The sequence below is a fragment of the Colletotrichum karsti genome (assembly GCF_011947395.1).
Source record: "Colletotrichum karsti strain CkLH20 chromosome Unknown Scaffold3, whole genome shotgun sequence".
In the NCBI taxonomy this organism is placed as follows: domain Eukaryota; kingdom Fungi; phylum Ascomycota; class Sordariomycetes; order Glomerellales; family Glomerellaceae; genus Colletotrichum; species Colletotrichum karsti.
Window position 1 is genome coordinate 729128 of NW_024065903.1, and position 24298 is coordinate 753425.

The 24298-nt window shown below is 53.6% G+C and overlaps 7 protein-coding genes across 7 annotated transcripts; 3 read left to right on the forward strand and 4 right to left on the reverse strand.

Moving 5' to 3' along the window:
- Window positions 1-433: 433 nt before the first annotated feature.
- CkaCkLH20_01301 (mst3-like protein) lies at window positions 434-2501 on the reverse strand (the record flags this gene model as incomplete). Its single annotated transcript, XM_038884020.1, has 4 exons — window positions 434-2026; window positions 2082-2249; window positions 2307-2374; window positions 2429-2501. The coding sequence occupies 4 exons, from the start codon at window positions 2499-2501 to the stop codon at window positions 434-436; spliced, it is 1902 nt and encodes a 633-aa protein (XP_038750612.1).
- A 1964-nt stretch (window positions 2502-4465) lies between these two features.
- Window positions 4466-8543, forward strand: CkaCkLH20_01302 (variant SH3 domain-containing protein; the record flags this gene model as incomplete). Its single annotated transcript, XM_038884021.1, has 2 exons — window positions 4466-4516; window positions 4614-8543. 2 exons carry the CDS (start codon window positions 4466-4468, stop codon window positions 8541-8543), a joined length of 3981 nt encoding a protein of 1326 aa, XP_038750613.1.
- A 2832-nt stretch (window positions 8544-11375) lies between these two features.
- On the reverse strand, window positions 11376-12992 carry CkaCkLH20_01303 (uncharacterized protein; the record flags this gene model as incomplete). Its single annotated transcript, XM_038884022.1, has 3 exons — window positions 11376-11430; window positions 11610-12434; window positions 12565-12992. 3 exons carry the CDS (start codon window positions 12990-12992, stop codon window positions 11376-11378), a joined length of 1308 nt encoding a protein of 435 aa, XP_038750614.1.
- Window positions 12993-13771: 779 nt separating this feature from the next.
- CkaCkLH20_01304 (uncharacterized protein) lies at window positions 13772-14472 on the forward strand (the record flags this gene model as incomplete). The annotated part of the gene is made up of 3 exons (XM_038884023.1): window positions 13772-14135; window positions 14226-14303; window positions 14369-14472. 3 exons carry the CDS (start codon window positions 13772-13774, stop codon window positions 14470-14472), a joined length of 546 nt encoding a protein of 181 aa, XP_038750615.1.
- Window positions 14473-14580: 108 nt separating this feature from the next.
- Window positions 14581-15638, reverse strand: CkaCkLH20_01305 (uncharacterized protein; the record flags this gene model as incomplete). The annotated part of the gene is made up of 2 exons (XM_038884024.1): window positions 14581-15232; window positions 15292-15638. 2 exons carry the CDS (start codon window positions 15636-15638, stop codon window positions 14581-14583), a joined length of 999 nt encoding a protein of 332 aa, XP_038750616.1.
- A 1041-nt stretch (window positions 15639-16679) lies between these two features.
- On the forward strand, window positions 16680-21713 carry CkaCkLH20_01306 (uncharacterized protein; the record flags this gene model as incomplete). Its single annotated transcript, XM_038884025.1, has 5 exons — window positions 16680-17053; window positions 17110-17908; window positions 20197-20405; window positions 20468-20536; window positions 20594-21713. 5 exons carry the CDS (start codon window positions 16680-16682, stop codon window positions 21711-21713), a joined length of 2571 nt encoding a protein of 856 aa, XP_038750617.1.
- A 19-nt stretch (window positions 21714-21732) lies between these two features.
- Window positions 21733-22368, reverse strand: CkaCkLH20_01307 (uncharacterized protein; the record flags this gene model as incomplete). The annotated part of the gene is made up of 1 exon (XM_038884026.1): window positions 21733-22368. The coding sequence occupies one exon, from the start codon at window positions 22366-22368 to the stop codon at window positions 21733-21735; it is 636 nt and encodes a 211-aa protein (XP_038750618.1).
- Between the last annotated feature and the right edge of the window lie 1930 nt (window positions 22369-24298).

Sequence of the window (24298 nt, forward strand, 5' to 3'; positions counted from 1 at the left end):
GCACGAGGACCTTGACGCTTTGCGCAATTCGTTCTATTTGGGACGCAATCTTGACGCTACCTACGAGGTATCTACCTACTGCCGAGAAAAAAAGCCGAAAAAAAGAAAGACCAAACAACCAAAACGCCACCCTATGCGACGAAGACAAAACCCGGATCGGCCGTGTAGATATCATCAGTCATGAGAGCTACGTAACCGAATCGAACCATCATCAGCGTCGTCCAAAACAGAAATCCAGTCCCGGTATCTCAATCTCCCAAACGTCGAAAACCCTGCTAGTGCTGAAAACTTGACCAATGCTTTTGTGTACTGTTCAAACCCCTATGCTGCAACCTGGTCGTACACTCTCATCATACAGCGTGTCTCGTGAACGATGGAATGCTACCCCTTCTTCTCATCTTCACCGGGCACGATGCCCATCCGATGGCCAGCGTTAGACAGCTGGCCATCTGATCCTCAATCCATCTGTCCACCGGCCATAGAGCACGTCAGACAGTTGTTTGCAGTGCTCCATACCAGGCCTGGGGGCGCGACCAGGATACTTGGCTTCCATAGCCGCCTTCTCTCGGTCTATCTTCTCAGTTGACTCAGGCGTAGCGAACGATCCGTTGCGCCTTCTATGGCTCTTCAAGTGCGGGTTGTTCGACGCCAAAATCAGCTTGTTCGGGCTGGATGGTATGGCTGCAGCGCTCTTGATAATAACAGTACCCTGGGGAGTGCCGTCTGATGGAGTCTTGATCGACTGCTGAGGCATCAGAGCTGTATTCAACTTGCCGTCCTGCGAAACAGCCGCCATCAGATTGCGCATAACGTGATACGCTCCTTCAGGGTCGACTGAGTCCAGGAGAGCGAAGGCGTCAGTGAGCTTCGCCAATGCCTCCCGCTTCTGTAATCCCGAAGTTTGCGCGTGTAGCTCCGCGAGCGTCGGGTCGATAGCCTTGTTGAACAGTCGGCGGCCAAGCATGCCTTCCTTACTATTTGGTTCCACTGATGCTCCTCTTGTCGGTGCTCTATTCTCGTTGCCGACAGTCGCATCAGAAGCATCCGAGAGCTCCATCTGAGCAGTAACGGAGCCGTCCGAGGGGACCCGGCGGAAGAGCCGCACGGAGGATCCAGAGTTGCCATACGACATGTCTGGCTGGAGCGGTCTTCTCGCGACCGTCGAACGAGGCGACCCGTTTGCTTGGGTCTGTGTGACCGAGGCCTGGCGGCTCGAGGGTTGGCGCCGCACAGTCGACCGGCGCACTGTGCCGGAAGCGGGAGAAGAGGGACCGAGCGGTGCGTCCTTGAGGTCGAGGCGACGCATGGCCTCCTCCGCCCCGAAGTAGGACGGTTTCCGCGTCCGAATGGTTCGCTGCCTGGGCGCCATCGACTTGACCGTGTCAAACACCCACTCATCTGTGTCGTCCTTAGCGGAGATGGTGTGAAGTGTTTCCTGGTAGAAGATGGGATGCGACTTTCGGTTTTGGTTTGCATCCCACATTTGCTTGCGCGCAATCAACTCCTGGAGGGCCTCCACCTTGCCAGCCGACCTGATGAAGCGGTGGCGGAGAAGGTCCTTGGCGGACGGTCTGCGATCGGAATCCTTCACAAGACACTGTGCCACGAAGTCCTTGAAGTCCTTGCTGAAACCGCCATCCAGACGAGGAGGAGAGTTCTTGGGGATGTGAAAGAGGACCTTCATCGGGTGGATGTGCGCAAGGGGCGGCTCGCCGTTGGCCATTTCCATCGCCGTGATACCGAGCGACCAGATATCGGCCTTGAATCCGTACCCATCTTGTTGTATGACTTCAGGCGCCATCCAAAACGGGGTTCCCACAAAGGTGTTCCTCTGGGACTTGATGTTGGTCAATTGGGCAGCGACACCAAAGTCGGCCAACTTGACCTTGCCGGACTCGGAGAGAAGAACGTTGGCGGCCTTGATATCTCGGTGGATCTTGCCTTCGGCATGCAAGTACTCGAGGCCGCGAAGAAGTTCTCGGCAGATGATGGCAATGTGGACCTCAGCAAAGTTGGCTGGTTTGAGCTGAGGAATGTTAGCTGTGTCGGATTCGGCATGGTCGCAATTCTGGGTGACATACCAGGTCCAGACATGAGCCGCCTCCAAGAAACTCCATGACAATCCAGAGTTTGTGGCCGCGCAGAAAGCTGCCTTTGTACTGGGTGACGAACGAGCTGGCGCATGTGCTTAGCACAGCGATCTCGCCTTGGATCTCCTGGATGTCATCTTCGCTGGATTCGAGGTCGATCTGTGTGACGGCTGGTCAGCGGCATTCGAGGATGTAGGTCTGGCGCAGGCGTCTTACATGTTTGATGGCAACAGTCTCGCCGGTGGCCTTCTCAATGGCCTTGTACACAACTCCAAAACTTCCACCTGAGGTATGTCAGCGCGCATGCTTTGCGATCCATTGGGATTCTCGAGACTCACGACCAAGCTCCTCCAACACCTGGTAATGTTCGGCCAGGCCCTCATCCGCCATCGCGGCCGATTTGGACGTCATTTCGCCGTAAAGCTCTCAATTCGATCGAATCCGCCGGCAGAGATGGAGCAAGAGATAGGGAGGAGCTGGCGTTCAAGCCTGAAGCCCGAGAACGGAGGGTGTTGAGGAGCAAAGATGTGCGCCTGCAGGATGGTGGCAGAAGAGAGTTTCGAGAGAAGAAAAGGGTATCCAGGGAACGGGGCTGTCGTCTGTCAGTCAGGACGGCCTGGCTTGTATTTTAGACCGGGCAAAAGGCAATAATGGCTCCAAGGAAGCAAGCGGATCGTCGGTGGCTCGGTTGCTTGGGGTTGCCAGCGATTTTTCGGTATCCAGGGCCAGGGCGAGCGAGGACCAGGTCAAGGTACGGTACGAAACGGCGCCGTGCCCTGCGGTTGTGTGTGTATGTAGTGCTTGGCTTATTGGCGTAGAATAGTGTGTGTGATGTTTGGTGTGTGATGGTTCTGTGGGCTTGGTCGTCGCAAAGCTCGGGCCCTTTTGTTTACTTTCTTCCGTTTTGGTATAGCTGGGGGAGCTCCGGGGAAGCGTAATTAGCACCAGGGTTCTATGAGCCGGGGCGAGTCAGCCGATCTTGATACAGAAAAGCAAACGAAAAAGTGCCGGTGGGAAGCCGCTGTTTCTGAAGCATCATCGTGAATCGCAAACAAAAAAAGGTGAAAGAAAGTAAGAGCGAGGGAAAGGCGGTGGGAGTGTGGGAGTGGTAAGATAAGGAAGGCAAGTCTGGTGTGATGCAGAGAGGAAGAGAAATGTAATTGTGACCTGCGAGGAAGTGAAGACTGTCGTGTGCTTGCGTCGTTTGCGTGCCAGTTGACTGCGAACGTGACCTTTCTCACCTCTCTTTGCATCTAGTTCCGATGATGTCTGCGTTGCGTTGCCTTGCAGAATGCCAGTTAAGTCTAGCGGTTGATGTGGCATGCAGGACCCAGAAATCGATCCATGGAACAATCCAAGGTTGGCCCTTTGGTGTGTTGTCTTGCTGGCAGCTGGCTGCTCGGAAACAGACGAAAGACAGACAAGCCTTTTGGCGACCGAACAGGGAGCAGGGCAGGGGGATGTAAGCCCAATATCGCGGCGAGTAAAGTTATTGGAAAAGTACCACGTCAAGGGACGATATCGTCAGCGATCCAGGCACAGGTGAAAGGTTGGACCAGGTAGGCAAGGTAGGCTTCCCGTACCTTGCACGGCATCGCAGGCGGTGACCAAGGTCCAGGGGGCACAGATGTGCCAGTCCAGGCTTAGCGCGGCGCCAAGAGGGTGCCGCTAGTCGCCGGTGGAGATGCGTCAGCCGCACAGGAAGGTCGCAACCCGTTGCAAGCTTATGGCCTATTTGGAGCCATTCAGAGTCCTTTCAGCGCCCGCGACTGGAGAGTCCACGGGTCCCCCCAGGTAACAACTCACTGTAGGTGGGTTGGCCAGGCGGGAGTGTTTGGAGTTGTCGCCCCGCCAACGCGCCCCTCTGTTTGTTGGTTGCCCCGGGTCCGCACCCCCGGCTCACAGCTGGCACTGACATTCACCGCATCCCCTTCTTGGAAGTTGTGCCCGACTTCGTTTGCCATCTCACGTCAACTCGGATTTCCTGATTACCCACTCCAACAAGGTCATTGTCGATGTGCAACCGAAACTTGCTGCATTCCTCAACGTCGTCCGAACCTCACTTCCACGAGCTTTGAGACTTGACTTCTCACCCCGGGAGTCGTCTCGCCTCGCTTCGCTTCGTCGCGGGTTGCTCTAAACTTCCTCAACATTAATTACGACCTTCCACGACCCTCCACGACCCTCCACGACCCGACTCGATCTGCGCGCGCGCCTTTGCATGGCCTCGACTGCTAACCGCAACTTTTTTAATCGCGTCGAGTAAACCTGCTCTAGCGGGAGCCGAGTGCCTGCCTTCGAAAACACCACTAGGCACTCGATATCGACCGCCAATTGATCAGCGACGACAGGACTCGCTTATCGCCATCTCGCAATTGACACCTCAAGATGGTACCGGCACCACTGCCTCTGCCAACGCGGTTTCCGTGTTGGTGCAGGGCTGTTTACTCTTGGGGAGGGGAGGTCTGTCACATTTGTTTATACGGCGGACGCGACTTCAGCGGCTAACTTATCCCTCCACAGTCTAAACGAGATCTCGGCTTCATCGAGGGCGATCTGATCGAATGTCTTAACGCTGGTGACGGTTCGTGGTGGACGGGCAGGCTATATCGCGATAGGCGGACTGTGGGCGTGTTTCCTTCCAACTTCGTCGAAGTTCTTCCCTCCGACTTTCGACCGACGACGAGATCCGTCAGCCCTCTCCCTGCGGTGGACACACCAAGCCCAAGCACACCACAAAAGTCAAGGACGTTCCGAAAGCCTTTCGAAGCTTACGCAAAAGCGCCACACTACACCGCAGCGAAGCAGCCCGAGGTGTACCGGACGAACCCGCACGCGAGGCCTAGGGGGCACTCCGGGGAGTCCATTCGCAGCGCGGCTCCCGAGAGCAGCAGGAGAGACCGCTCTCCGGCACCGCCTTCACTGCTGAGAGAACGGTCGCCGGCGCCTTCGGCAGCACTTTCGCGAGAGAACTCTTTTAATGACACTGCCTCGACTAGAATGCGAGCCTACACGTCGCCAGCTCCCAGCGGTTATGTATCGCGGGGCAATTCTTTCAATGATGGCGCACAGCAGTACATTCCGAGAGGGCGAACGCCAGTGCAAGACTACCATCGATCAAGAACACCTGTTCCTGATCACCATCGCGCCAGAACACCCGTGCCTGACCATCACCGAGCCAGGACTCCGGTCGCCGATCACTACCGGGCGAGGACACCGAACCCCGATCATGACCTGCGTTCGAGAACACCAGTGCCCGATCATGGTCACGGATCCAGAGTCAACTCCTACAACAATGACAGAGGGCCGTCGCCTGTACCACCTCCACACCATGGCTCCAGAGACCCCTCTCCGGCGCCCTCGTTCAGCTACAGGCCGTATCGACCTCCTCAAGGGAAAGTTGAGTCCCCTCCACCTCCACCGCCCCCGCCGCATCGGCATGTGGGGGCGCCGCGACACAAGCAGAGCATTTCGTACGACAGCCGGCACGACGTTCCTCGTCACGGGTCGAATTCCTCATACGACGATCGCTTCGACGCACCGCGGCACGGTTCAAACAGCTCCTTCGACAAGCGCCTCGACCTTGTGCGCCAAGGATCCAATGCTTCATATGAGAACCGACACCCTCCGCTGGACAGACACGGCTCTCATCTGTCTTACACTCACAGACCGCCAGCTATCCAGACGCAGCGAATGCCTTCTCCGGCTCCGCCGTCTCCTTCAGCCAGTCACATGACTCCATCTCCGTTGCGGGAGGCCATGGACGGCGTAATAGAGCAATTGGACGCTTTGGGGATGCCTCGAGACCCTACGCCGGAACCGCCGTTAGACCCGTGGTCTCCTGAATCATTCAACATGGTCAATGATCGCCAGAGAAGGAAAAATACTTACCAGAGACCCCAAACATCCATGGGAATTGCACAGGACGAGGGATACGAGACATGGAGCGGCGGATCTTCGCGAGATCAATCTTACCAGAATGGCCAGAGCGGGCACCGGGAGGACAAGGAGCAACTGCCTCAACTCAGTAATTACGTCGAGCGTATGGAAAGCCGCCTCAAAAAAATGCACCAACACAGCGCAAGCATGGCTGACCTTGACGACGAGGCACCGAAGCCGCCCCCGAAAGGCGCACTTTACGAGAGACCGAAATCTTCCATGGGCGGACCAGAGGAGAGGAAGCTTCGAGGGAGGAAGTCGGCCTACGATATTGGCCGGAACGTACTGAACAGGACTTTTACAACGAAAACGAATTCTACCAGCGCATCGTCCGGCAACCAGAGTTCGACGACCCAGAGCAGCGACAGGAGTTTGATGAGCGGTTCTTCAGCCGGCGCCATTAGCGCCACAAGCGCAGGCAGTCTTGCTCGGAAAACTCAAAAGCGTGCTCAGAGTGCTCTGGGTATGCGCGACGCTGACATTGACCGACCTGAGACTCCCTTCACTGGCGTAACCTACCACAGCAGTCACGCCTCAGACGTGGCTCGGCCGAAATCACAAGCGGGCTTCCTCGAGGACGCAGGGCTCGGCGGCCTTGTCACCCCGAAGCCCGCAAAAAGGAGCATTTTTAAGAAACTTCTCGACACAGCCAAGACAGGAGTGGCATCCGGACGCAGTAGTATTGCCATGGGTGGTGATTCTCCGAGGTCGTCACCTTTCGCCCGCTCTATGCCAAACGTCGCTTCCCCTGCTGGTAATGCGATCTCCCACATGACCGGCATGGGAAGCACTGGCTTCGGCAGGGACTCTGCTAGGGACATGGGTCTTGCCAATGGAGTAGACTGGGTGCAGGTTCGCAGAGACGTCAACCGGTCCAATTCGCTGAGCAAGAATGAACGAAATGAACGAAGAGACCGTTGTCAGATGCTCGACTACCCGGCCTTGAACCCCGTTGACGAGCTGTACGAAGGCATTGAGGGCGACGAAGGGGCCGACGGGCAACCGGTTGAAGACCCCATCGACTATCAGGCCCTGAACCTCACGCAAGTGGACAAGAACTCGAGGTTTGTGAGCAGCCTGCCACCGATGACAACGGCGCTCTCTCTGGCGACGACCTACGTCTGCCGTCCGTATCGCAGCGACGTCCAAAGACTTCGAGCAATTTTTACCTGGGTATCAGAGAAGATTTGCTGGGAAGAGGACTTTGAAGGCCAAGTTGACACACGGAGAGTGGTGCAGACGAAAAGAGCATGCGCTGAGGAGTACGCTGCTTTGGTTCAGGAGATGTGTACTGCGGTAGGTATTCACTGCGAAATGGTTCGCGGATACCTCAAAACACCGGGCGAAATTCCAGAGCACAACATCATGCCGCGGGCAAACCATTGGTGGAACGCTGCGTTGGTCGACAACGAGTGGCGTATGATTGACTGCTGTATGGCTAGTCCATCGTACCCCAGACGGCATCTCTACTCAAGTGCCGGCAACGGCGTGGCTGACTTCTGGTGGTTCCTCGCGAGGCCGACGGAGATTTGCTGGACGCACATTCCTGAGCACCATTCTCAACAACACCTGTGCCCACCTCAGGCGCACGAAGTCCTCCTCAACCTTCCATGTGCTTGCCCTCCTTTCTTCAAGAACGATCTCGAGATGGTCGACTATAACACGGCGTCAACTCGTATCGAAGATCTGGAGATGGTTCACATCAAGTTCAACTGTCCACCCGATGTAGAGATCGCGGCCGAGGTTGAGGTTCGAGGCTACACGAGAGACGCGGATGGGGACGTTTTCGAGAGTGGAGAGATGGTGAAGAAGAGAGCGTTGGCCCAAGCAGAGTGGTTCAACGGAAACAAGCGTTACACTGTGAAAGCTCTGCTACCCGGTGATGAGGGCCAAGGTACCCTGAAGATCTACGCCGGCAAGCGTGGCCTGATGCACAGCATCAAGGATATTCCTCACCCGGTGGCCTTCGCGGTGCCAATCATTCACACGGGAGAGAACCCCCCGTACGAGTTCGTGACGAGACACCCGACGCCTCACGCACAACGTCACGACATCTACGTTGTTCAGCCTCAATGTCAACGTCTGGCACTGAACAACACCTTCGTCTTCGCGATCCGACAGCATCCCAGCACCTTGACCGGCAGTGTTGGATCGCCAATGACACCATCATCAAATCCAGGAGGCGCGAGCCCGATTCCGTTCGCCAGGCCCAGCTCAGCTCTGAGCATGACGGCCTCCAACGTCAGCGGCACCAACTCGGCCACGGGATCGTCGGGCAAGAAACCGGCGAAGCTGGCGATTCAAACACCCGGTGGCAAGATCCTCCGTCTTATGAGGAAGGAGGATCGCCGGGGAATCAGCGTCGGCAGCAGGGGAAGCGAGGAGGAGGTCAGCGATGGCGGCACCTGGGAAACCATCATCAAGTGCTCCGAGAAGGGAGTGTGGAGGGGTCTCGTGTTGGCGGACCGCACCGCTCGCTGGTGCGTCTTTGCCGAATGGGTATGCGTTGGATGAGCAGCGGCGGCATTCTTGAATTTTTCTTTTCCATGCTTCTTGCGGGCAAACGTCGAAAAACGAAAAGGGGGACTTTAAGCGGTCATGACACACAGGTTGGTTCGGGGTAACTCTATGCATATCTCGGCGTTCTCTTTTTCTTGTACGTTTCTTTTTCTTTGTGGAAATATTTGGGCGGTTTCTGGGTTACGGCTCTTTTTTTCTCTCTCTCATGTCCTCATCATGCCCGGTTTGGGAGGAGTCTTTTCTTAATGTAAGATACGTTAATGGGAATCATGCATTGCGGATGCTAGGATGGTTCTGTAACAAAAATTCGACGAGTACATGGCCCTCTTTCAATGACATTATGATGTTCCTATCTGGTTTGCGTGAGGTGATGTCAAGTTTCTCTTCCTCGGCTGCGTGAGGTGTCTCTCTCGGTGGTAGTTAGGGGCATGTTGAGATGGTTCGATCCGTACGGTATGGTTGATGCTGGCCACGAGAGTCTCAAGGCGACTTTGCCATTGCTGACCCAGCCCGGCCTGGCTGACGGGCCATTTCGTTGCGCGGAATCGGCGGTTTGGTTCATGATGCTTCCATGTTCTCTCCGCCTGCGTGGAGCCATGTAAAACGGCAAGATGTCTGATGTCACATCAGATCAATTTACTGTACAATCTCTCCAACTTTCATTGCAGGTGAGATCTGTCGCGTTGAACATCAATGGACTCTCGGTTGGTGTCAAAACACCTCCCGTGTGACGCTCAGCTATCGCGACATCCGTCCTGTTGATCGGCTTATTGGACAGTCTTGTCTAGATTCGCGCATCGTGAACATCGACGAGCCGTCAACTATGCTAAATCTGAAAGCCATATGCTGAAAGCCGACTGCAAGGGCGATGGCTCCTTCGCTTCTACCTGTTTCTGGGTGTCTCGGAGGCCCCTATCCAGGTCCGACATTTGTATGTCCTTCAGCTTGCGAAGCGGCGCCACTTTCAACACCAAGAACTTTGTCCTCTTGATATCGCGCGCACCTACCATTTCCAGTCCGATCTGCTCGGCTGATTTATTCGAACCGAAGACTCCAAGCCAAGTAGGAAGTCTAAACCAGCCGGTTGAGACGGTACTGGTTAAGAAATCCTCGGAAGGGTCCCAGAGCTCAAGCATGGTGCGCAAATCCGCGTAGATTGGACCTGTCCGACTTTCCTGTGTGTTGCTTGAGTTCTGATGGGAAGTCCCGTCTAGGCCTGGGGATTCGTTCCTTGGGGAGTCGACTTTCCAAGCGGGGAGCCGATACCCGACGAAACACACTGAAGGGTCAGCTCCATGCTCCAGGTAGAGCCTCAAACGTTGTTTCCATATTGGATCAGGATCTTCTCCATTTTCAGCCATTCGCTGTGAAAGCCTAAGCAGGAACAACGTCCAGGGCGTCCAGGGCGGTGTGGGAAGATACGGCACATCGGTTTCCCCGTCGCGATGACGACCGCAGAAGACCGCATACCCCGTCTCATAATTGGGTGCAACTTTCTGTTCCAAAAGGTGCCGGGTGGTCCTATGTTCCTTGTATGTTGGAGCCACAAGCTTCTTCCTGCCCATCTCTGTCCAAGTGGAGAGAAGGAGCAACGTGCTCTTTTGCCTAGCGTCCAAGGTTTGTCTTCGAATCCTTTCCACGGCGAGTTCTTGTGCACCGTAAAACACCGAGTAACAGAGTATTGCGAACTCCAGCTTCTCATCCGGCATGGCTGGCCAATTCCAGGCTATTGCGTAGTTCGCAGTGAAAATAAATTTGCGGTCCGTATATTTATGCGCCATGAGCATCTGCTTCATTGCTTCCATCTCTGCGATAAGGGGACGTGAGCCTGTGTGCTCTTCCGTCGCGGCTAGCTGAATCAGGGGAATCACGTAAAATGTCGGTGGAAATGCGTTCTCGTTACCCGATTGCTCACTTTCTGTTGGCGTCGGACATGTGATTCGGTTGTCGCCTGGCAGATATTTGACTATAGCAAGCAACCCTAGTGCCAGAGAGCGACTTACTGAAAATTTTCCTGCCAGTTCACGTAGTTCATCCAGTACCTCTTTGTCGCTGAGGAAGTCGTACAATGTCCGATGTACAAGTTGCAACGTGTGACAAGAGGGGGGGTTTCCCACGGAAGTATTAACTTGAAGCAACCCACGACATCGGCCCGTGATTCGATGGGACATCGACATGCACTGGGCGGTGCATTCCTCAGGCTTAATGTACGGGCCGAGTTTCCCATCAAGAATATCCTTCTCGTATTCCGGCTCATCGACTAACCTGTCGAATATCGCTTGGACAAAGAGGGATGAGCTTGGGTTGTATACTAAATCGTTGTTTCGTAGTGTCAAGAAAACCCGTGCTGCTGCTTGTCGCTCAGGCAACTCGATTTCCGCCAGCATGTAGCGGAACATGGAGTTGATTTCGCGAGGGACAGTGCGTAGTCTCTTCCGGAGTTGTGCCAGGGAGCAGGAGTTACCGATGCCGGTTAAAAGAGAGCGGATGACCAATATAACCCAGATGAACACCCCATCGGCTCCATCCACAATCGAGGTGACAAAGTCGTTATAATTCTCTCCAAGCTGGCGAACTTCGACAAAACGCTCGTCGCCTGACAACTCATCACGAACAACCTGCTGTATATCTCCCCGTGTCAGCTCGTGCAGCTTTAGCCAAGACCCAGTAGTCGGCGCGAAAACTTTCACAAACTCGTTATAAGGCCGACTTGACACACAGAGCTTCACGTTCGGCTCAGAACACCAGTTTTTAAGATGCTTGGCTACCTTCCAATGATCGCCTTCATATTCATCAAGGCCATCAATAAAGAAGCATACCTTGGTTTTACTGAGAAGTTGTTGGCTGCTGACAAGACTTCTCAATGCCGTTTCCAGCGTAGCTGGGCTCATGTCAGATGAATGTATCGTCCCTTCGTGTGCTTTGCGCGCGAGAATCGGGAAAAGTTGTCCAGTCAAGTCTGGTCGCTTCTGAAGAACCTCCCATATCATGCCACGATATAGACCTTCAATGCTTTTTTGAAGCCTGCTGCCAGAGTTCCAGAAGAAGAAATGCACAAACAGGAGGTCTTTCCCGTCCTTGTTCGCCCAAATCCGGAGAAGCTTTTGTGAGTGCGGGTCTTGACAGATGCTTTTCATGAGGGTTGATTTTCCTGAGCCAGGCTTGCCAGAGATGTAGAAAAGACCGTTGTCATCTTGAAGCCAATTGAGGAATTGCTCACGCCAAACTTGTCGCTGGACTCTTTCTCTCTTTACTGAGATGCTTGTCTTGACTGAAAACTGGTCGGAGTCAACAGAAGTGTGAGTTGAAAGGTCAAGCACGCCAGCTGAGGCAGGAACATCTCCTTGCAATGTTTCCGATTGGACCCCAGTTACAGAAGTCTCTGGCTCTTCAAGCCAGGCTTGAGACTCGTTTGCTTGGAAATTACCCGGTTGAGACGAAATAGACATCGAGTCTTCGGAGCCTTGATCCTGGCCCTCTTGCGTAACTCCGCTAGACGTAGGCGAAACACTGATGGAATCATCGTCGGAGCCATGCTCGGAGTCGCTTTCTGGATCATGCAAAAGCCAGCGATAGGTACTTCCATGGGCTTTCTCTATCGACGCAAATCGAGTTTCCAGCTCAGGAAACCATAGTATGTCCCGAATCTGCTTTTCGCCGCTGGCAAACTTCATGGCGGTCGACATCTTGGAGATTGCATCTCGTATTTCGCAGAGAACCGTCCTGTGCTCCAGCTCGTTGTTGGAGACCGCTTCTTGAGTCTGTCGCGTCCCTGACTGAATCATCGTAAGAATTTCCTGTTTGACATGCTGGATCTCAGAGGCACGATCTTCCTCTAGAGCATTCAGCGAGTTGATTTTGCCGTGGGTTTCTCTGTGCTCATTCCTTCAACAATTGTCAGCTTTAGTGTCCGTTAAATGTCAGAAACACGAAGAATGCAGAAATAAAGCCCGAAGATGATCAACCACAAGGTCTGGGATTACAGGAGCGGTATCATAGAAGCCTGGAAACATACCGGAGCATAAAGACTAGCTGACTCAATATCTGACTCTGAATTTTGTCAAGTCTTTTCTCCAGCTCTTCAAGCTTGCCCTTCCGCCGCAACGCTCTCCAGGCGACTCGGAAACTCTCCGTTCGCGAGCCAGGAGCCTTGCTCTTGATTTTCCGGACAAGCTGTTGGAGTTCGACACAAGTTTTCTGACAGTCTTGTACAAGGCTCGCGAGCGCCTTGTCGTGTACAGATAAGCCTGGTTTCAGAGTAGCCGTGGATAGCCGGGCCATGTAGGACTCGAGGCTCTCGGTAATGATTACCGCATCGTGGACTTCGGCTGGAAGGCCCGAAGCCGACTGGTATACGTTGGCAGCATCTTTCACAAGATTCGAAGCGAAATCGATGAAAGAGATGATGTTCGATGCGAGTCCCAACGCCGATAGGGGGTCCATTGCGGCCGGTCGATCGAATGCACCAGCCGAACGGGAGACAAGATCGTCAACAACGGGATAGTGTACGATAGGCTGTCACAACTTGAATGCCAAACTTGAGCTCTGGACTGAGCCGACAGCGATGCTTTACTCGAATCTTGATGGAATCGTCGAGGTTGGCTGTGCTTTGCAAAATGATGGATGATTCGGGCAAGCTCAAAGACCTCAGTAACTGAGGGCAGTAAGCTGCATTTAACGACCCCAACATGATTTGGGAGGTGACCGGGAAAGTACAGTCCTCCAGAACTGCATCGACAGCCAATGAGTTCCGGCAGGCTTGCATGGCGAATCACGGAACAGAGATCAGGAAAGCGCCCCCAGCCTGATCCAACATGGCGCACCCATTTCGCAGGAGAAGCTGCGATGCTGTTAATTAGTGGATGGATGCAGATTGACCCAGCGGGACGCCGTCAGCAAGCATCCGACCGTGTCAACTGCACAATGCATTATCCACACTGTGTCTTATCGATAACGATTCAGCCACCGGTGCCTGGGCGACCTCGCGCCTTCACTAAGGTATCGCAAGTAAACAGAAAGACGGCGACAAGGACATCCAAAACATCACCTTAAAACTACGAAACACACAAAGTCACATTTTTCTAGACAACATCAATACGAAAGGCGTCACCTCGATTGATCAAGTCAAAATCGACTTACAAAGAATAGTCCCTTACAACAAGAAAAGCAAGCAACGAAAAAAAAAAGAAACCAACCAGCCAACCACACCCCACTTCATCACAATGGCCGACAGAAACTCGCGACAAGCTCCTCCGCCAGGCGCCCCGAGACGGCAAGTTCGTCGCAACCTCTTCCAAGGCCTCACAAGACGCCCGACAGGCCCAACAGGCGCGCCCGCGACGACTACTGCGACAGGCGCAAGTACTGGAGGTATGGCTTCAGCGGCAGCACCATCTTCGTCCGGCAACTCGGCCGAGACGCTGCGTCTCGATGTTGATGTACTTTCTGACGGCGGCGCGACACCGCAAGGGCCATTGGAGATTGTGGTGCGCGACGAGCACGGAGAGATCGAGCTCGGAGAGTTGCCGACGCTGGTGTTTGATGAGGCGGACGAGGCGGCCTTAGATGATCGGGAAGAGAGCAAGAGTACGTGCTTTGAGCGGCAATGTGATGCTTCGTTGATATTTTTTTTTCTCATTGCGGGTATAGAGCTAATTATGCTAACTATTGATATAGAGGAGCGACAGCGGCTTGCGGAAGCTGTGAAGCAGCATCAGCAGGTCAGCCATACTGCAGTCCGTGAGCAGCCTGAAGGTACGTCTTTTTATACGCAAACCAACTTTTTCTCCAGGCGAGCTTGTGCTCATTGACCCTTGCAGAACTCCTCGAAGCTGTGAGAGCCAGTCTGCGAGCCAAAGTTGCTGCTCTCGCCGACGACAATTGGAAGTACGAGGCTGAGCCGGAGCCACCCCGTGCGTTTTGAGCACACCGCCTGGTGGCATTGTGACACCATTTTCTTCTTCATTCCAAGCGTTCATCATAACCGTGGTCGCCGAGTGCGATAGCCATCTGCGCCAAACGACTGGAACATCTAGTCAAGTCCCTCGGCCTGGGGTGCCTCCACACGTCTGGGCGTAGGCCGTCTTTGCTGGGGAGGAGCGCCGCCACCGGCTCCGCCGAACAAGCTGCCCATCATGTCCATGAGCGGGTTGCTCTGTCGCGGGCGCGTGATGCCAAAGTACATCTCAGCAATCAGCTCAAGAGATTCTGCCCATGAGCCAACCTCGGAGATGTTGGCTGAGTACTTCGTTACAAGCTGCTTGTAGACGTCGGGAGCGCCGCGCTGGACGGCGATCAGGAGGAGGCCGAGGAAGTTGAGGAGGGGCAGGCCTGGGAAGATTCGCAGGTCGGCGGTATTGCTGCTGACATCTTGAACGCCGAGGCCCTTGTTGTCGTCATTGAGGGAGGAGGTGAAGAGGCGGTAGCAGGTGTTCGCGGCGCGGAGGTTGCCAACGAGAAGGTAGGGGAGGATGGCGCGGGCGGCGTAGAGCGGGGCCGTGTGCGAGTCGTCTTCCTTGTACCAAGTATATTCCATACGAGCGAGGACCTCAGCCGAGTCCTTCGTTCCTAATACCAAATGCCTTTCCGCCTCGTAGGGTTCATGCTCTTCGGCGTAGAGTGATCCGGCAACGTGGTGCAGGTCGGCGTCGCCTGCGGGGTATTCGCCGAATTTGGAAGACCAACTGCAGAATCATGTCAGTGAAAAAGTTCCCTTGGCTTCTTCCCGACCCATCTGACTTACGCAATCATCTCTCCTACGAACTTCTTCCTCGTAGGTTCCTCGGCAGGGAATAAACGCAAGCAAGTAAGCAGCTTGCCCTTGTTCGCGGAGTCGGGCTTCAGCTCTGCCTGCTTGAAGACGTCGACAAGCAAAACACATAAGTCGCCACCGGAGCCTCCCTGACCGGCCTTGAGGAGAGACTGGGCGACATTGTAGAGGATGTCGATGGCAGCGGGCCAGTTTGCGGCCTTGATGTAACGAGCGGCGACTACGCGCGTTTGCTGCTGGGCCTCGTAGAACTGGCCTTCGGCGATGCGAGCCTGCAGTCGCGTGATGATTTTTTCGATCTTGTCTCCCTTGGCAGCCATTTTGGGCAAGTTACTTCGGGCGTAGGGGGTTCGGAACGGAGGTTGTGAGGTGCGGCGGGTGAGGTGTGACGATGATGTTGGAGCTTGCTGGCGTTCAGGTTGGGATGGTGGGGCTCGTTCAGGTACCTTCCACAGCCCCTCAGGTCTGGATTGCTTCCCTTGGGTTCTGTCATCAACTGCCGGTTAAGCTTCGGGTGAACTGATTATGAGCCTGGTAAGTCAGATCCAGTGGGTCGGTGCACTGACCAGTACCTTAATTCCAGAAGAAGCAGGGGCCAACTCGCAAGCTTCTTAATGGAGCTGGAATAATTCGTCGTTAAACACCTGTGTGGACTTGAACACCTTTTCACTTTCACCTTAGAAAGCCATTCAACTTAAGATCAAATTTATTTGAGTTAAGTAATTTATATGAAGTCACCCCCGTTTCTGCGACAGTGAGCGGGAATAAATCTCCATCCCATATGTTGCCGTCATCGCTACTTACAACTCTGATTTCGTGATTTCATTGTCTAGGGACACACATTGTTAAGCTTTTTTAATTCATATAAATCATATGTAATGTAAAAGGACGTGTTAGAACGTTTACGCGTTGCCACTTGTTATTATGGACTTTGAATAAGTCATGCCGTTGCGAGCTACGTTGCCGATGGCACAGTGCCCGACGTCGGTTACGGTACACTCCTCCGAAACCGCACAGCCGACGACGTGAGAAGCGGGAGAGAACCCCTCCAACTCATGAGCTCATGTATCACTCTATATCCTGCGTTATACAACCAAAGCAAGACCAAAATGCCACACTTCTCATGATCTCAAGCAAACCGAAGCAAGATGTATCGACTATCTTCGTCCCGCACCCAAGTCGGGAGTTGCTTCAGTAGACAACTCACTTTCAAAGCCCATCATGTGTCTCATACCCCGCGACAGCTTCAATTCACTTCAAAAACCACCAAAGCAACAACTGTCCTCCCACCACACTCCAAGCTCCCCCTCAAAGTCCTTCTGCGATCGCTTCTAGTAGCAACCATCTCCTCCCACCGAACCTTGCTGAGTCCCGCCCTCGCAACTCTCCGTTTTCTGAACAACTCGCCCCCGTTTTGGGTGTTCGATGTTCAGAGAAACCCTTTACTACATGGGTTGATGAAGCGCACCATGTACAATCACTTCTGCGCTGGCGAAAACCAAGCCGAGGTGACTTCGACCATCAGCGAAATCAAGCGGATGGGATTCCGTGGAGCGATTCTTACTTACGCCCGCGAGATTGTTGTCGATAATCGAACTGAGGAAGAAGTTGGGCGAGGAATGAAAGAGGAAAGCACTGCATCAGAGACCGAGAAGGACTCTGGTATTGATGCATGGCGCGAAGGAGTATTGACTACGGTAGAAATGCTCGGCGAAGGCGACATTCTGGCTCTCAAGTAGGCCTTTCCCCTAAAAACTAGCGACAGCATCGATCGACTGACTATCTTTATAGACTCACGGGTGCCGGCCCGGCGGTATCTGAGACCCTGTCATCAGGCCGACCTCTTCCAAAGCAGATGAAAGAAGCACTCGCCGAAGTATGCTCCCGGGCCGTCGAGAGAAAGGCTCGCATCTTCGTGGATGCTGAGCAAGTCAAAGTACAGCCCGGAATAGACACGGTGGCGCTCGATCTCATGCGCCAATTCAATACGAACGGTAAAGGTGCTGTGGTATATAACACATACCAGGCGTACCTCAAAAGCACGCCCGATACTCTTTACGAGCACATGAAGGTAGCCAAAAATGACGACTTCGTTCTCGGGGTCAAGTTGGTTCGCGGCGCTTACATCAGTTCCGAGCCACGCCATCTGATCAACGACACCAAAGAGGATACGGACGATTCATATGACAGCGTCGCAAAGGGGCTCTTATCCCAGAGTTATAGGGACTTTGGTGCGGCTGGAGGCGAGACATTTCCCCAGCTGGAGCTTTTCCTCGCCACGCACAACAAGCACAGTGTTCTCGCCGCCAACGAACTGCAGCAGTCTAGAGTCAAAAGTGGGCAGCCGTTGACGAAGATACAGTACGGACAGTTACTCGGTATGGCCGATGAAGTGAGCTTCAGTCTGTTGCAACAGGCGGACGTCGAGCTGAAGGAAAAGGGAGCAAAGGGAATGGCTCCAGTTGAGGTGTACAAATGCCTGAGTTGGGGTTCTTTGGGGGATTGCCTTTCGTATCTCCTCAGACGAGCTGTAGAGAACCGGGATGCTGTGTCTCGTACGAAGTCCGAGTTTGAGGCGTTGAAGACCGAGGTATGGAGGAGGTTTAGGAGCAGTATTTCTTTTCGTTAGATAATACACCGAAGTTTCAATCCACCGACTATTCAGTATGATAAAGTATGATTTCAAAGACCTGACAGTTATGATAGGTTATTCTTGCTCCCATCACACTTATATACATGAAGCAAATCACAACAGCCTTGACTCGCTTGTAAGCTCCAGTTTAGACATAGTTTTCCTTAGTTCATAGCTGATCGAACAATCTCGGCACTGAACAGTAGAGTCAGTATCTTAATCTGGGTAGTTGGGACAAGATGAGTGGGAAACTTACGTCGCAAAAGTCCCGGCTGAAACTGGCATAGCCCTCAATAAAGCAGGACCCAAACCCCGGAACATCGCCCGAAAACGCCCTTCTCTCCAAGTCTGCCGGAAAGCGTCTCTCATGTTCCTGTACCTCTGATCCTTCCCGAACCCGTCGCTCTGCATCTTGCTCTTAATGACATCCAAAGGATGACTTCCCAACCACAGAGCTTCACCAGCCAAACCTCCACAGACCGCAATCTCCCAGCTCGGTACGTCGCTTCTGTCTCTGATACCATCTCGCTCCATGGCCAAACGGACGAGCCCTTCATACGCGGCGAACCAAATTCCGTACCCGTGGAACTCTCTGAACAGGGTGACGACCTGACCCCTGTACAGACCCTTCAGACCGGAATGTTGGTTGATGGTACGAACGCAGTCCCACGGGCCTTTGTATAAGCGGTTCGTGCCGCTGGGCTGCGTTTGTAGTCGGATCCGGACATGCTCAATGGGGCCGGAGATGATGCTGTTTGTCAAGCCGGCTGCTCCGCCAGCCAAATAGAAGTCGGAAAGCGAGAGGGATACGTTGTTGGTTGCTGAAACCCCTCGAATCTCTTCGAGTTGACGACGGAAGAATTGGAAAGCGCCGAATTGAATGCTGACCTATAGTCGAGTTGAGCTGCGTTTCGCGGTCTTGGCATTTCATTCGACTTACACATGCTCCTACACCAAGCAAAGGTGCCAAAGTTCCCTGAAATCAACGAGTGCCGTGAGATCAATTTGTGCTTCACGGTATGTGAGTCGTCTCACCTTGTAAAATGCAGCAGGTCCTTCTCGGGCCCAAACTTCACGGACCAAGCCCAAGGCATTTCCTCCACCTTGTGTCTGAAGTCGAACTTTCACAAGATCTGGACATCAAAAGCTTTGTCAGTCTCAAGTAAACATATAGTGTATCTGTATATTTAGAAGAAATATAGCGGTGGAATGGTAGTCCTGAGCCCGAGAGTACTTACCAAACGGTTGGCCTAGAATTTCGTCATCACTTTGCGTCATATCAACTCCAATCTTGAGGCCCTGTTGAACTTGAACACACACCTATGAGAACCTGAGCAACACCTCCTGCGGCGCCTGCAGTGATGTCTTTGACTGATTCGAGAGTCGCACTGCCCATCTTGCCAATGATGCAGAATACGATTAAACATGCACGCAACGCGATGACGCCAACCAAGAGGAAAGAGCTGCTCAACGCAATGATTGACTGAGAGGCATCCCGCCTTCCGCTATCGGTGTTCCGATGTCGATTCAAATCTCACTATCAGGTATTGGAGCGGGGTTGATTGTTCGTCGGCTCCTGCATGACGCCGGCTAGTTGCCCATCGGCAGTGTGCGTGAAATGCCGATGCTATCGGCAACGCGCTCGTTGCGTCGGGAAGACACTGCGACGCAATGAAACCACGGGCTGACTTTGATATGTCCTATAAAAATTGCACTCTGCGTGATTTGAATCAGTTTGTTAAGCTGCATCTTCGTTGAGTTGGTGTAAAAGAAACAATGCCGTCATCTATGCTCCGGAACCTGTCGAGGCCTCTCACAAGAGCTGGGCCACCACAGGGCTTCTACGCTCCTGGCCGTTGTCTTCGAAGTGCCAGGTATTTCGGTACTTTCAAAGCACCTCCTGTTCGCAATGAACCCAATGTCGGTACTAAAGCTTCCTTGAATCTATTAGTGTCAAACTGACGACTGGTGGTGAAAGCCCAACTACGCCAAGGGATCGGTAGAGCGCCAGAAGCTCCAAGATGCCATTGCTCAACTCAAAAGCAACCTTCCTATACGCATTCCATCTCAAGTACCGCTTCAAGAGGCAAGACGACTTCATGAACTTCCCATAAAGACCAAAGACTGCAGCGCTGACTGGGCATCTTCCTCCCTTTTAGGATAATAGGCTAGCAATTGCCAAGCAGAAGATCCCCAGCGACCACTCTACGGTCTTGGCGAAATATTCCCAAACTAGCCCCGAACAGGTGAACACGGCAATCGAAAGGGCGTTGGAGGCAAAGTCTACTTGGGAGAATAAGTCCTTCACTGATCGTGCGGCGGTGTTCCTTCGCGCCGCCGAGCTCATTGCGGGTAAGTATCGCCACGACATCATGGCCGCGACAATGCTGGGGCAGGGAAAGAATATCTGGCAAGCCGAGATCGACTCGGCAGCTGAGAGTTGTGACTTTTTGCGGTAATTAATCTCCAAATCGGAATCTTTATCTCCAAGTTCGCTAACGGGAATTTGCTCGATAGGTTCAACGTCCACTACGCCTCTGAGCTGTACAAGCAGCAAAACACCATGAACGATGCTGGAGTCTGGAAGTAAGTCATCGAATCACTGGAAGTCCAACAGGTCTTCCGCTGACTGAGACTTCAAAGTCGAACCGAGTATCGCCCTCTTGAAGGCTTCGTCTATGCCATCAGTCCCTTCAACTTCACAGCAATCGGCGCCAACCTGACAGTGGCCCCGGCCATCATGGGAAACGTCGTCCTATGGAAGCCTTCCGACTACGCCCTGTACTCAAGCCATCTCCTCCTCAAGATCTTCCAAGAAGCCGGCCTCCCGCCCAATGTCATCCAGCTTATCCCTGGGGAGCCTGAAGCTATCACCTCAACCATCCTCCAGCATCCCAAATTCGCCGCCCTCCATTTCACCGGCTCAACGGATGTGTTCAGACAGCTATACGGCAAGATTGGAGCAGGCGTTGCGGAGGGGAGGTACGAGAGCTATCCCCGTGTGGTTGGCGAAACGGGCGGCAAGAACTTCCATCTCGTTCATGGCAGTGCGGATGTCCGGAACGCCGTGGTCAACACCATTAGGGGCGCCTTTGAGTATCAGGGGCAAAAGTGCTCGGCGACGTCTCGTCTGTATGTCGCGGAGTCAGTTTGGCCGGAGTTCAAGGAGATGCTTCTGAAGGAGACCAGCCAACTGAAGGTTGGTTCGCCTGAGGAGGCCGACAACTTCATCGGACCGGTTATTCATGAACGATCTTGGAAAAAGCTCGAGGCGGTCATCGATCAGGCAAAGAACGACCCTGAAGTCGAACTCTTGGCTGGCGGTGTCGCCGACAAGAGCAAGGGCTGGTTCGTCTCGCCTACCATCTTCCAAACGAGCAACGCTGCGAATGATTTGATGAAGACGGAGTTCTTCGGGCCCATCCTGACTGCCTACGTCTACCCTGACGAGAAGTACGAGGAGCTACTTCCCGTCATTAATTCGACAACGCAGTTTGGCTTGACGGGCGCGGTTTTCGCCCGGGACAGGGAGGCCATTGAGGCCGCAGAGAAGGGCTTGCGTCACTCTGCTGGTAACTTCTACATCAACAGCAAAAGCAGCGGCGCGGTTGTCGGACATCAGCCGTTTGGGGGCGGTCGAGCCAGCGGAACCAACGACAAGGCCACGAGCACCAATCTCCTAGCACGCTTCACCAGCATCCGGAGTCTGAAGGAGGATTTTGTTGGCGCCGATACGGTCTTATACCCGTCTAACGAAGTGTAAATAGGATTGGGTACTGGCACTACTCCGGCCCGAATCCGAAATCCAACATGTCGATTCCAGTAAGACCCATTAGTTGCATCCGGTTTTCGTTGAAGTCGTCGTTCAGATCCGCTTCGAAGGATGTTTCTCCCATGTTGAAGTTCGACGGCGATTGTGCGTAACTTTCATCTGGTGTAGATGGATTCCGAAGTCGTAGAAGGGCAGAAGCCTCTTCCCACATGGGCATGGTATTGGCTGCTGTCCTTGTAGCTCTTGGTTCGTTTGGTACTGCCACCGTATCGGTCGGTTGATCGCTCCCAGGTGGCCCGGCAACACCAGAGAACCAGTCGGCCCAGATTGCGTAGCTCGCTGCATCTGAGTCTTCTTCTCCATGTTCTGGGGCCCCACGGTCATTCCGCAGCCTCGCGCGTGCTTCTGCAGCAATAGATACCAAAGCTTCCACGAAGCTTACCGCGATACGGCCCGCTGTGTGCATATTTGCCATCTTGCGGAGACAAGTCAAACCAAACGCAACTTGAGTCTCATATGACGGGTCCCTCTCGCAGATACCTGTGAGAATAAGAATGATGGTGGCAATGCTGCAGCCCTGAAAATCGGTAAAGGAACTGGGCGCAAGATTGCCTGAGTTGTTGGCCATCTCAAGCAGGTTGAGCATTTTCTTGGCTGCACGACGACAAGACTGGAACTGTCCAAGCAGGTTTAAAGATTCATCCGCATCATGGCTTTCGGAATCGCGTAGTCCTGATCGTAGTCGTTGTCGTACCATAGCGACGACCGACGATTTGCCAATAGCGATCCATGCAAAATGGTAGTTTAACCAGAGATGAAAGATAGCACGATAGTGAGGCGACTTGGGATGCAAATTTACAATGCTGACATCGTGCTGCACCGACGTTTTCCAAGACTTGAGGGTCGACTCATACTCTTTTGGGGGAGGTGGCGAGCTGCTTGACCAATTCCTTTGCATCATAGTATCAGTATATGAAGCATTTGAGTTGAGTCGAGGGCTTACGCAGGTTCAATAAGAGTATCAATAATTTTCACAAACTCCGCATTGGCGATCTGGTAATCGATATTGGATCGATGATCACTGTGGTCCAGGTCGGCCCTGAAGCTCGGTAACTTGGCCTTCACGATGTCTTGGGCCACAGAGCGTGGCCGATTCAGTTTGATAGTCAGTGTCCTAAGGTTCTGTCAGTTGAAGACTTCCAGATGGATCGCGTCTCATTCAAGGGCATGCCTTTCAAGCGAGTAGATGGCCCACCATAGCCGACGCCGCACCTCTTGCTCTCGACGGTTCATATCAGAGTCGTCTGATTCTAGATGGAGCCCGAGTGCAAGCGCCTTTCTCAAAGCAAGTCCCATATATAGGTACGAGGCGCCGATCGCACTTGAGGGCATAAGGTAAACCCCTAGTACGAACGCTGCCTCGACTGAGTGTATGCTAACTCGGTCCATAGTATCTGCCATGAGCACACGTGCATGCTCACAAAAGATTCTCCCAGGGTCACCTCGGGCAGAATTAGCATACGGATGAGCCTCTAAACCGTGTGGGTGGGCTCGAGGAGTCCACTGACTACCAAGGGCAAGAACGGAGAGTAGTAGACACACGAAGCTGGCATCGCGACGGAGAGGGGAATCAGTATTATAGAAAAAGTCAGAGAAGTCTGATTGAAATATTTGCCGATCAAAGTAGAAGAAACAGTCTGTGCCATGTTTGATGCACAACTGTACCAGAAAAGCAGCCACCTCAGGTGGCGGCAGGCTGTCGATGGCCGCCTGCAAGCGAAGTGCTTCCGCGGACTGACGATCGGGTATGGCGTGTGATAGACGAGCCTCGAGACTCATCACTTCACGCTCAGCTGGTGTTGGTTCTGGGTCGAGATAGAAGGCATTCCTGAGGCGGGACAAAAATCGGGGCCACATGAAGTTCTCAGGTGCGTCACCGTCCGAACAGAGGTCCCGCCGGGAGGGATGGTCCTCTGGGCCATCGGCAAGACGCTGGGGTTCCGGTGTCGAATGCAGACTTTGTGTTTGATCTTGATCTCGTGCCGAACTTCGCTCCCTTGGTCCAGGTGTTTGTGTTTCTTGCCGCTCAAAGCTGCAGTCGTAGGATCCTAGCTGGCATCGCTGGCAGATACCCGATGGCGTCTCGATGCATTTGTTCTTACGGGCTTTACACCGGGTGCAGGCTCGAGGTGCCCTCTTGCGATCTTCTTCAGCAACTCGACGCGAGCGCACACGGCGCGACGAGGGAACAGGCGTCATGGCTGGATAGCCCTCAGGTATAGCACATGGTCGGAGGTATGAACGAAGAGATGTTGGACAAGTTGCCGACAGCGGAAGATGGACAACTTCCCGATATATGCACGGACCATCAAGTAGAGGCATCGGCCCGCTGCCCGCACTGCAAAGAGACGGCGGGGATAGTGGGGCCCCTTCGCTCAGATGCACTTGGCCCAATTTAGTTTAGCGTCTTTCGCCAGACGCGTCTTTTCTAGCAGCATCGCGTAAAGTGCTCTGGTCAGCCATCTGCACAGAAACTCTGACCAGCATTTCGGTGTACATCTTCACGACAACCTCAA